Source organism: Echinops telfairi, unplaced genomic scaffold (genome assembly GCF_000313985.2).
Source record: "Echinops telfairi isolate 266 unplaced genomic scaffold, ASM31398v2 ScPeMD7_18;HRSCAF=68, whole genome shotgun sequence".
Classification (NCBI taxonomy): Eukaryota; Metazoa; Chordata; class Mammalia; order Afrosoricida; family Tenrecidae; genus Echinops; species Echinops telfairi.
The window spans coordinates 99,072,197-99,084,814 of NW_022103915.1; the positions used below are offsets into that span (position 1 = coordinate 99,072,197).

General features: G+C 49.7%; 1 protein-coding gene across 2 annotated transcripts in view; it reads left to right on the top strand.

The window, feature by feature from the left end:
* Positions 1–12,618, top strand: part of LOC101655913 (bifunctional peptidase and (3S)-lysyl hydroxylase JMJD7) — a 34,849-nt gene that overhangs the window by 9,304 nt on the left and 12,927 nt on the right. For both annotated transcript variants that reach the window (XM_045288061.1, XM_004712728.4), the window contains exons 2-6: positions 10,476–10,629; positions 10,718–10,971; positions 11,283–11,339; positions 12,208–12,303; positions 12,470–12,546. In XM_045288061.1, the coding sequence (XP_045143996.1) occupies positions 10,476–10,629; positions 10,718–10,971; positions 11,283–11,339; positions 12,208–12,303; positions 12,470–12,546 (638 nt within the window). The remainder of the gene's footprint in view (positions 1–10,475; positions 10,630–10,717; positions 10,972–11,282; positions 11,340–12,207; positions 12,304–12,469; positions 12,547–12,618) is intronic.

The following is a 12,618-nucleotide window of genomic DNA, read 5'->3' on the forward strand; positions in this document are numbered from 1 at the left end:
AGTTGACATTTGGATGATAGTGAGTTTGGATTTTTTTAAAAATCATAGTTTTATTGACATCTTACACAATCCAGTCTATCCATTCATGTACAATTCTGTGGTTCAGCCCCATCATCAACGCTGTCAGCTTCCTATTCTCTCCCCACCCCTTCCCATACCCTCAGGGACCTGTTACCCTTATTAGCTGTTTCTGAAGAGTTATCTATCCTGACTTTCATGTCTGAACAAGCTTAAAAATGCAAATGGACATATGCAAATCTAACATAATTAATGAGGTAAAACAAATAAAAACCTTAGTAGCAAGGCGAGAAAATCTTAAAGAACTAGCGGATAATTATGTGGTTCATCAGTGCCACACTGCACCCTGGATTTATCTTCCATTCCACGTGGCCCTTCTGAGAGGGCCTGTCCAATTGTCTTATTGGTGCGTTTCGGGGTCTTCTACATGTGGTTGCATGTTTTTGAACGTCTGATACCTCTTGCTGTTGACACCTCATGATCACATGGGTTGGGGTGCTTTTCCCATGTGGGCTTTATTGCTTTCCTGCTAGATGGCCGCTTGTTTAACTTTTAAGACCGCAGACGCTATATCTTTTGATAGCCGGCTCCATCAGCTTTCTTCACCACATTAGCTTATGCACCCATTTTGTCTTCAGCAATCGTGTCAGGAAGGTGACTATCATACAGTGCCAAATTATTAGAACCAACAGTTCTTGTACTGTAGCAAGATTCAAGTAGAGACCCAAAGTCCACTTGCTTCCTTGTTACATATATATATTTATATTTCCTCCAACCCATTTTTTTGGGAGTAGCTGTTATGAATTCTTCAGCATCTTCTGTGTACTCATGTCATATGCAAATGGAGATTTTACTTGTTCTATTTTGATTTAGATGCCTTTTATGTCATAGCTAAAAATTCATTGTCCAAAATAAGATCTTGAAGCTTTAGCTCTGCTTTCTTCTAAGGTTGTATGATTGTAGTTTTACCTTCAGGTCATTGATCCATTTCATACATGTGGGGGGGCAGCCCCCCACAACTAATCGCAGGTTCGATAGGTGCAATTGTACGGTTAAAATATATAAAGATTATAGTAAAGTCCTAGGGAGCATGAGAGATAGAGGAGAGATTGAAATAATGGAGTCAGACACGTTTCATGGTAGCATGTTCACCTCAGCCTCACTTGGTCCACGTGGAGATAGGGGGAGGGGAAGGAGGACAAGGGGAAAGGGAACAGGGGAGCGAGGACTGGGGAGCGGTGAGGGGAAACTGATGAGAGGCCAAGAAGGGAGCCCGAGAGAGAGCTCTTTATTGCTAACCGAGGCCTATATATCTTTGAGGGGAGTGCAAGCCCACTAATTACAGGTAAAGACATACGTCACAGGAAGGGGCTACACTATAGGTTATACAGCAATGAGAGGGGGACAATCTAGGGATATACACGCAATAGGAAGAGGAGGGATTGGGGACACACATGTGACAAGGGTAGATCCTAGATTCAGGACGGCAGCCTAACTTCGGATGTCACTGAGCTGGTTTGACCTGCCCTCTGGGTCTCCATGTAGGGTGTAAACCCCACCTACAGGAACCAGGCTAATGGTCCCAAGCCTTTGAAGTAGCCCATTGTCCTTAACAACAGGGAGCGGGCTCTACCCTGTGGTGGGACCAGACAGTTGTCTGGCAACTGACTGCCTGCAGGGTGGATGTCTCTAAGCATCTGATCTCTCACCATATGCTAGCAAATAGCCTCTAATGTTTGACATGTCTTTGGGGGAGACAAATCTGGGGAAAAGTCTCTTTAAGTCCTACATACATGATGTGAGATATTGGTCCATTTAACTTCATTCCTTTGCATGTAGTGATTCAATGGTCATTGCACTATGTATTGAATAAGTGATTCTTTCCCCCATTTACATAATTGTCAAAAATCAATTTGCCATAGGTGTATGGGTTTATTTCTTGATTCTCATTTCTGTTCCTTGGCCTGCCCTCTTAGGAGTACCACACTATTTTGATGATTGTGGCTTTACAGTACATTTTAAAATTGGGGAGTATGAAACCTATTTTTTAAAAATTTATTTTATTTTGAAACCTCCTATTTTGTTCTTTTTCAAGATCATTTTTACTATTTGGGGCCCTCTGCAATCATGTGAATTTGAGAATTGACTTTTCCGTTCCCCAAAAAGGAACAAAAAGAGCCGTTGGAATTTCCATAGGGATTGCATTGAATCTGCAGATCACTAGCCTTCTAATTTATTTATGTCTTCTTTAAATTCTCTCAGAACTATTTTGTAATTTTTAGTGTTTGTCTCCCTCGTTAAATAATTCCTCAGTCCTTTATTTGTTTAGATGGTATTAGAAATGGAGTTGTTCTCTTTTGTTAGATCTCTCAGAGAACTATACCTTGGTCCTTGGCTCCACGCCAGAAGAATTCACGTCGAAGCCTGGTTTGTGATCCAAGTGAGTTTTATGAGCGTTAGAAGAAGCTTCAGATTTACACAGGAACCCACAGGGCTCCTCCCAAACGTGCAGCCTGCCTGGAAACCGCTTGCAAAGTCATGTGGTCGACTCCGGGCTCCTGCCTTTTCAATTATTCCGCGGGGAGGCGTGGTGGACGACCTCTGGTTGACCCCATTGGCTGAATTGAAGTCACCTGGCCTAGGTGGGCCAATCCAGGTGCAGCGCCCACCCACGCATAACTGGCGGGAAACCTGAACCTCTGAGCATGTGCCATGTGCTGCTCCTTTGTTTCCATAGCTCGGACCAGTGGGCATGCGTTATGGACGCCCCAGCGCTTTGCTAGACTGCCCGACACTTTCTTCCTGTTTCCCGTTGTTTGCTGCTGGTGGATGGAAGCACAGCAGATTTTTATGTGTTGATCTTGAACAACGGAATGTTGCTGAATTAACTTACTAGCTCTTGTAGCTTTTTTATGGGTTCTTCATCTGCAAATGGCAAATCTACTTCTGCTCTCATCTGGATGCTTTCCATGCCTCCCCGCCCCCACCCTGGCCCCGCAGCCTGATGGCTCTGGCCAGAACTTCCGGTACAATGTGGACCGGCAGAGATGCGCATGGTCATTCTAGTATTGTTTCTGATGAGGGAAAGCCTCCTGTCTTTCCGTGTTGAGTACTGCTGTGTTTCTTGATGTTCAACATGGATTTACCATGTTGAGGGATTTCCCTTTGTGAGTGACCAGCCTCCACACAACTGAATGGGCCCAAGGGGTGGTTGAGAGAGAGAGAGAGAGAGAGAGAGGGAGAAATGTATTCTCATGAGCTTATATGATCTATCATATAATGGGCGGGTTCTACAGTGAAGATGGCAGCCTCACCGTGCTCTTTGGGCTCCCCTCCAGGGGAACAATCCAGTATCCTTATCAGAAGGGAGTGGGCCCTACTTAGGGTGGGACAGACAATAGGGTCTGGTTGCCTTAGGTGGCTGACAACCTTTAAGCAGTTGACCTCCAGGTGTATCCTCAGTGACCATGTGTTTGCAGACAGCACCTTAGATTTGGCATTATTATGGGGGGATCATTGAGGGGAACTGTTTTTACTTAGGAGAATATGAGTGGGACGCATCTCCAACCCACAAACGTGAAGGTCCCTCCCCGGGAAGCCTTGGCCTCCCAGACTCCTTCACGTAGGAATGTTTTCATTTTTCCTTTTCCCACACTCATTTCTTTCACGTTTTTACCACAAAGTACTGTTGGGTTTTGTCCGGTGGGTTTTCTGCACCAATTGAGATCATCATGTGGCTCTTCTTTTTTTCCCCCAATTTAAATTTGTGAATGGGGTGGGCACCTGCGATTCTTTTCCTTCATACTGTTAGTGTAGTGTTATGACGTTGATTGATTTTCCAACATTGAGCCTTCCTTGAGTTCAGTCCTGAGCTTATTCCTGCTCTCACAGTGACAGCCCCTTTATTGTGATGTCAGGTGCAGTTTGCTCCATCTGGTAGTCAGAAGGGATACTGCTGTGGTTTTCTTTTCCTGCCCATTCTCTGTCTGCCTTGAGTGATGCTGACTTTATAGAATAAGCAAGAAAGCGCTTCCTTCCTTCGCTTCCATTCGAGGATGAGTTTGAGCAGGAATGGTGTTAATTTCCTGAAATGCTTAGGAGACTCCATCAGTGAAGTGCCCGGTTCTACGGACTTTTCTTGGTGGGACCTTTTGGTTACTGATTCGGTAACATTACTTGTTACAGTGTGAAGTCGTACTCTTAACATCAAACAAACACGGGAGCCCCTCCCTGCACCCCTGCTGGAAGGAAGCAGGTCTTTAGCGGGCACAGACTCTTCCAGGCTGTGAGCAGCGCAGCGCTTTGCAGGGCCTGGCGCTGCTCAGCAAGTCATCCCTGGCGCCTCCACCCCCCCACCCCCATCTCTATTTTTAAGTGATTTCTCATCCATTCAGGTACATATTTTAAAAACAAGCTTTGAGAATACAGTGCAACTAAAGTTTCTCTCCTGTCCCAGGCTCCCAGTTTTTGCATTCTTCCAGAAGTATTCTCTGCACACCCAGACACGCAGATGCCTGTCCTTCTGCCCTCCTTTTAAAATTCCTTTCTTTCTTTCTCCAACAGCCCCGGCCACCCCCCCACCCCCCGCAGTTTTATTCGTAATTTACATATCGTACATTTCAATCGTTCAATCCTACTGCGGAAAATTGTACAATCAGGCTCACATCAATTTTAGAGCATCCCCCCTCCCCCATGGAAAGAATCGCCTTTAAGATGCTTCATGCAATCACCATCCGTTCAAGTGCGCCCAAAACCCCCTTTCCCTCCCTCTCGCTCCACCCCTGTATTCCCTATATCTCCTTGTATCCGGTCCTATCACTGAGCCCTCACTCCTCCAGTGCTTCACAGCTGGGGTACACCCTACCTTTTTTTTTTCAATCGTTTTATTAGGGGCTCATACAACTCTTATCACGATCCATACATACATCAATTGTGTAAAGCACATTTGTACATTCATTGCCCTCATCATTCTCAAAACATTTCCTCTCCACTTAAGCTCCCAGCATTAGGTCCTCATTTTTCCTACCCTCCTTTTTATAAACACCCACTCTGCACCACGGGCGCCTGAAGTTGTTTGTTGTGTCACGGGACTGATTACTCCATATATTGGTAATCAGCCCATCACTGCTAGGCATTCGGGTTATTTCAACAGTGCTGCAGTGCACGCTGGGTGTTCATTAAACAACTATTTATTAAACACTTCTCTGTGCCCCGCTGACTCTGCTTGGGATACATCACTCAACTCTCACATCCTACAGGCGCAAACAGGCAGCCAGCCAGGAAGCAAACAAGCCAGGTGCCCTGGAGTGGATGTTTATGCACCGCGACCCCATGTGCTGGGGAGTAGAATTGTGCTACAAACGATTTTCAATGAAGTAGATTGTCAGGTCTTTCTTCCGAGGGGCCTCTTGGTGGGTGGATTTGAAACTCCGAACCTTTCAGTTAGCAGGCCAGTACTTAACCTTACCCCAAACAAGACAAAACTCACTGCCACCGAGTTGATGTCAACTCCTAGCACCCCTACAGAGCAGACTAAACTGCCCCATCCAGGTTCTGAGACAAACTCTTTATGGGAGTGGAAAGCCTCGTCCTTCTCCTGAGGAGGCCCCGGTGGTTTCAAACTCCTGGACTTGCAGTTAACAGCCCAATGCGTAACCACTGTGCCAGCAGGGCCCCTCCAGGGACCCTATGTTAACCAGAAACCAAGCCCAAACCAAACCTATACAGAGTTTCCGAAGCTGGAGGTTTTTTCCCCTCCCAAATAATTTTGTTAGGTAGCGTGAAACAGGGACACGGGGTTGTTCCTCTCCGTGCCTGAAGGAGAGGAGGTTGGAGGAGAATCAGGCGAGTCCTTAACCAGCCATAAAGACTAACTGGGCATGTGCCAATTCAAGCCTGAGCCAGGTGGGTGGTACACCTGGGCGACCTAAACTAGGCCCAGGTGGGCTTAATTCAGACAATGGGGGCCAACCAATACCTTCAATCACGCCTCCCAGCCATAGACCTCAAATAACCATGACCGTGAGACCTTCGCCTTCGTCTCCTCCCTCCAAGCCCCCCCCCCATGTCGTGGTCTCTGGCCTCAGACTACCACGTGTAGGTGTGTAGTCCCACGAGGTTGCCCGTGCTCAGTGCTTCTAAAACCTGAAACAACTTCTGTCCTTTATAAAAACCCACTTGGATCACAAACCAGGCTTCGGCGTGAATTCTTTCTCTTGCAAAGTTAAGAACTGAGGTATTTCCCACTAGAGAAGCGTAATGATTTCATCAGGAGCTAAGCGAGACATCAAACCATTCCACAGTGCAATCACATCAAGCAGCGTTGCAGAGTGAGCACCACAGCCCGCTTGTGCACATTGTCTACTTTCTTGCATGCTTTGATATCAGCTCTCCCCACCTCTGCCACCACCCTTCAGGAGCCCTCAGTAGATTCATTCATCCTGGGTTTCATGTACTGAAAAACAGGAAAACATATCACAGAGTCAAGAAAGCTACCAACAGTGAGTGACAAAATACAACAGAGATAAGCCCTGATATGATTTTAAAAAAATACAGCAAATATTTAAAACAGATCAAGTGCATAAAGTCTATGAAAAGGGAGATCAGTTGACAAGATTTTAACCATTTGAGCCAGATTTGCCATTTTAATCTATTATAGTTGTCTCCGCAACACTCTGTCTGACCACCAAATTATTCCTGTTCCCTCTATTATGGTCAGAGGGAAATCACCGAGGCTTATTTTTTGTGTAGATCCTGCAAATGTATTTTGGATTTCCACTGTCATCCATAGCCTTCTGTAAATCAGAATCTCACAATTTCAGCTCCCTCCTTCAGATTTGGATTATATAATTTACAATCCTTGGATCATGGATGTTGGTGTGCTTCTTCCATGTGGACTTAGTTGATGTCTCACTTCGATGGCTGCTTGTTTGATTGAAAGCAAGCCTTTAAAATTCCAGATGCTATTCTGTCTGGTAGCTGGGCACCATCTAATATCTTCACCACACTTTGCTATAGCACTCACATCTTCTGTGTTTCCTTCCTAAGATCCAGTGTCAAGCAGGACCATGTTGTACAAACTAATTGTTCTTAGATTGGAGCTAGGATTAAGTGGCAGCCCCAAATTCATTCCTGAATCTATGTTTTCTGTCTGCTTTATTTTATGGTAGAGAATCTTAACGATCAATCATCTCCTTGGAGACATAAAGACTTTCTGTTTATAGTATCACTGATTAGCCCATGGTAATAATTTAAAAACCCGATTGAGAAAGAAAGGGAGATTGCACAATACATGGATTATTCCATGGATTAATTGTACAGAATAAATCCTTATCTGACTGGACAGTATTTGCACAAAAAATGGGAGATGATGAGGTCGGGCAAAACTTGAGACTGAAATTCTTTAAGGGAGCCGACAGCCTCCATTTTCTCCTGAGCAGTGGCTGGTGGGTTTGAACCACTGACCTTGCTCTTAGCAGCTACTGGGGCTCCTTACAGTTAGCCCTAAGCACACTAAATGAGGAGACAGTAGGTTAGAAGATAAATGTGGGAAAATCAGTTAAGCCGACTGAGGGGCTCCGGGATGGAGGTTAAATAGGGTTAGTAGAGCGGGCCTCAATGAGGAGGTGGCATTTGGACACAGACTCAAGGGCGGGGAGGGAGGAAGTGTGCAGACACATGGGAGGACAGTTCAGGGAAGGCGAACGCCCTGAGTGGGAGGGAGGTTGGTGCCCATGAGTATTTTAGTTGGTTAAATTCCTAGCAAAGGAATTACGGGGTCAAAGGAATTATCTAGCTCTCTTTTGAAATTCTCTTGTTTCGAAGCCCTGGGATAGAAGAGTGGCCCTACCCAAAAAGAAATCTATTCAAATGCAAGACAATCAAAATGGAAGCAGAACAGAAAATATAAAGGGGCTAAAAATAGCAGTTTCCACCTCTGTTAAGAATTTCTGTGAGAATCGCAGGGGCTTACTGAGCCCGAGGTCTTCTTCTGAGGTGCCTGCTGCAGTGGGCTGGCTGCCACTGCTTGGCCACGTGTCATCCCTCCGGGTTCCTGTATCTACTTGGCAGGATCCTTCTTGCCTCTTGCCAGTGACTTTCAGGTACCAATCAGCTCTTCCCGTCCCACCTTCCCAGCTTCCCTGGGACCTTCCTGCTCAGCTCCAATTTCCGATCTAGCTAAAGACATCCCCACTTTCCCACTGACTGTGAGACTAATCGGATGGCTTCACTGGAGGCGTGCGACCTTGTGGTGGAGGGGAGGGCAGTGGCCTTGAAGCACAGGGTGGACCTTCCACTCTACCCAAGTGAAAGCCACGTCGGAGAACTGAGGGAGCTGCAGGGAGGGTGTGTGGTAAGGGGCCGGCTCCAGGCAGAAGCTAATCAGACGAGAATAGTGGGTTGGGCCCGATTACACATAGGCCAGGCAGACTTTATTCTCCAAGTGGTAAGTCATCAAAGGAGGTTTGCTAAGAGTGACAACATGAGGTTACCTTTCAGGAAGATGTCTGGAGCTGGGGCGCTAAATGCTTTTGGAAGGAGGGGAGTTAAGCCAGGGGAACCAGTTGGTTCACTATGGCAGGAGATGTTGGAAGTCTTTCATCCATTCATTAAGCCAGTGTGTACTGGGGATCTTGGGCATGCTGGGCACTGTGCTCCCTCCTGGGGAGGTGTGACCCACACCCCCGCCCTCATGGAGATCACATTCTAGCGGGGGACCCAGACAGCTATCCAATGGAAATTAATCGAGTAGATTGTATGTTAACCTGTTTGCAAACCTGTCGCTGTGGAGTGGTGGAACTGCCGCGTATTGTGTCCGAGGAAACAGACAGGCCGCTACATCTCTCTCCGACGGGCAGTTGGTGGGCTCAGATCACCCCCCTCCTGGTTAGCAGACATGTGCTTAACCACCGTGCCAACACCAGGGCCCCTTAGATAGTGTGTTTGACGGTGCCGGTGCTCAGGAGGATATGAACGCAGGAAGGGATTGAGGGTTTTTTCAGAGCCCCTGGGGGCTGTCCATGGTTAAGCAAATGGGAAGGTCGGGGTGCTTTGCCTACTTCTAAAGGACCCCCAAAGAAATGTGATCCTTTTCAGAAAAGTCAGGGCCACAAAATCCCTGTGGAGGAAAGGTGAGCCAGAATCGACTGGAGGGCCACTGTTGTTTGTTTACTAGAAATGGTTGTGGGCTCGGGCACAGGAGGGGGTGGGCGGTGGTTGGTGTGGTTCACAGGTTCCTGAAGAAGAAGGACAGCCAGCCGGGGGAATGAAGGCTCTTGGGGTGACTTGTGAGTGGAGGGGCCCCAAAGGAGGTGGCATGCGTGCAGAGGGAGAAGGTGAGGGTGAGGGAGGTTGGGGGTTGTTTGTAGGTAGACTCGGTGAGACGGGGAGCTGGCCAGGAGCACAACAGAGAGTCAGTGATGTTTATGAAGGGTGCGATGCAGGGCAGCTAGAGAGAGACAGCCACCCAGGTGGCACACAGCACAGTACCATTGTGGAAGACCCAGGGGGTTCATGTGATAGTCAGATATGTCTCCCCAATTAGGCTGTCAGCCTCTTGAAATGACCCATTCACACTGGCGAAGCCAAGTGCTGAGCACATCCCAAAATATTGAGTGAATATTTGCGGTTGGAGGGCGTTCCTCAGCTTGCTGCCCCAGCCACTTGGAGCTCCCTGCGTGGCACCTGAAGCTGCTTTTCTACATGTCACTGGAGGTTGGCCACCGCAGCTAGGGAAGCTAAGGGTCTGGCCCCATGGAGGACTAGGGTTTGGGCCAAGCAGGAGCCCTGCTGTGTTAGCCCGGTTGACCTGAGAAACAAATTCATAGACACTTATATGTGTTTTAAGAGAGAGCTGTATGTCAAAGAGCAATTGTACATTAAGAAAACATCACAGCCCAGTCCAGATCAAGTCCTTAAGTCTGATATTAGCCCATATGTCTGATATCAATCTATAAATCCCTTTTGCGACTCAAGAAACACATGCAATGATCACAGGCCAGTGGGTGGAAAGTCTTGTGGACCCAGTGGCGGTGGAAACATCCCATCCCAACTGGCAGGGGTCTCCAAGTGGCCCCTACGGCTCCAGGGCTCTAGTGTAGCTCCATGTGTTTTGTCTCACAGGAAGGGGGTGTATATCTAGCCTAAAGCGAGCTATTGATCTCCATGGCGCAAACTGCAACCTGAATGACAGCTTAGACTCCACCCCTCCACCAGCTGACACCAGATTGTTACTCACCTGCTCATGGGCCTGGTGGCCCCTCCTGGTGTAGGTGTGCTGCAGTCTCCTCCTTGAAAGTCCCCTTCCATTTCTGGTGGTCCAGGGTCTCTTGGTCCCTCCCCAGTGAGCACTGCCCAGTGATACCCTGTGGCCTGCCTAGAAAGGGCATCTCATCCGTTAGTGGCAGGCAGGGGCTGGGTGCTGTTTATTTCAACATCCACCTCCCACCCCACTGCAGAGCTTGGCGTGCCTCCAACCGTGCCCTACCTGGATGAGGCCCCAACGCCGCTGCACTTCTACCGGGACTGGGTCTGCCCCAGTAGGCCCTGCATTGTGCGCAATGCCCTGCGGCACTGGCCCGCCCTGCAGAAGTGGTCCCTCCCCTATCTGAGGTGGGTGCAGTCCCTGGCTGGGCTGGACTAGGGTGACGGTCGCCCTGCCTGTGGCATGTGGGCATGCTCTGAGAGCCCCTTCCCCTAGGGCCACAGTGGGCGCCACGGAGGTGAGCGTGGCCGTGACCCCAGATGGCTACGCCGATGCCGTGCGCGAAGATCGCTTCGTGAGGCCAGCTGAGCGCCTGCTGCCCCTTCGCGATGTGCTGGACGTGCTAGAGGGCAGGGCCTGGCACCCCGGCGTGCTCTACGTGCAGAAGCAGTGCTCCAACCTGCTTACGGAGCTGCCCCAGCTGCTGCCCGACCTGGAGCCCCATGTGCCCTGGGCCTCCGAGGCTCTGGGTGAGAGGGGGTGACAGGGGCAGGGGGCAGTCTGGCCTGGTCCACACCCACCACCCCACGGCCAGCATCAGGCGCTGCCACCCTGGAAGCCTTGACCGTTGACCGACTGCAGAGGATTAGTGCTCTTCCTTTTGCCTGTGGGGGGCGGTGGACCCACTCCCTAAGCCCTCCAAACCACAGCCTCTTGGCCACTCTCTTCCCTGGGATGCCCCTCTCTCCTGCGCAGCTTCCCCGCCCGCATCCCAGTCTGGTTTATCCCAGGGCCCGGCTGCAGGGGACACTCTCTCTAACTCTCTTCCTCTGGCCTGCAGGGAAGATGCCTGATGCAGTGAACTTCTGGCTAGGGGAGGCGGCCGCAGTGACGTCCTGTAGGTGTCTCCTGGACACAGGGACAGGGAGGACTCAGGATGGGGCCAAGGGTGGGAGGCTGGCCTGGAGGATCGTTCTACAATTCTGTGAATGGAGGAGTGGCGTGGCAGCATGGCGGGTGGGATGGCTTTGGTGTGGGGCATACTAGACATCTCTCAGAGGGTACGTTGGGCCTGGAAGTGAACTTGGGAGAACCCTATGTGTGGCTATTCACCTCTTTGGTAGAGATGAGCCGCATGGGGGTTCTGGTGAGTGCCAAGTCCCTGGTGGCTGGGATCTGGAGCCCCACCCCAGCCCCCCTGGGCATCTCCTGGAGTCTGGTTTGACTATGTTGTTGAGAATACACAGAGCAGAAACATACACCGAGCTTCTACGCTGACAGCTCAGTGACATTGATTCAGTCCCTCGGGTTGGTTCAAACGTTCTCACCCTCCCTTCCCGAGTTCTTCTCCCTGAGGGAACCGAGGGGCTTCAGAAACTGTGTAGAAAAACAATGGGATTCAAAGGCAATGGGATGTTTCTACGAACCTTTTGAAGCCACTCCCCACTCCCCGTATAAATTCATCGTCCTTCCGGATCCTGGCTGTTCTCTGAAGAGGCTGTTTTCAGTCTGATCCTGGATGGAGCTCGAAGAGCACGATGCTCACAGCAGAGGCATAGACATCCTTTACTAGCTAAGTTGAACTAGTGTTGGGTGTAAAGGAGACATCAGGGGACGCTTTGGATGGAAGGTTGAAATCTTTATTTGCAGGACTTGCTCCTTTTTACACCCCGGCTGTCTTGAGGCGCAAGGCTCCAGTGGGCAGGTTCTGCCCCTCCTGTGCCCTGCCCCGCCGACTATGCCCGGGACCGTCTTTGTGTTGGCAGTGCACAAGGACCACTACGAGAACCTCTACTGTGTCCTCTCCGGAGAGAAACGTTTCCTGTTACACCCGCCCAGCGACCGACCCTTCATCCCCTATGGTAGGGACGGGGCCAGCTGGACGCATGGGCCCCAAACCAGAGCAAGGGTAGCTAGGCCTTCCCTGACTGTGTCCCTGGGGCTGGGCAGGCAGCAGGAGAGGCTGGGAGGAGGTGTGAGGGGCCGGAAGCACTCTCTGCTGAGCTCCCCCTTTTCCTCTGGCATCAGAGCTGTACACCCCAGCAACCTACCGACTCACCGAGGCGGGCACCTTTGAGGTGGTGGATGAAGAGGCCATGGAGAAGGTGCCCATCTCAGCCCTAGGCCCCAGGGAGAGATGGGCTCATCCATCTCAGGCAGGGAGGGGACCCCTCCCC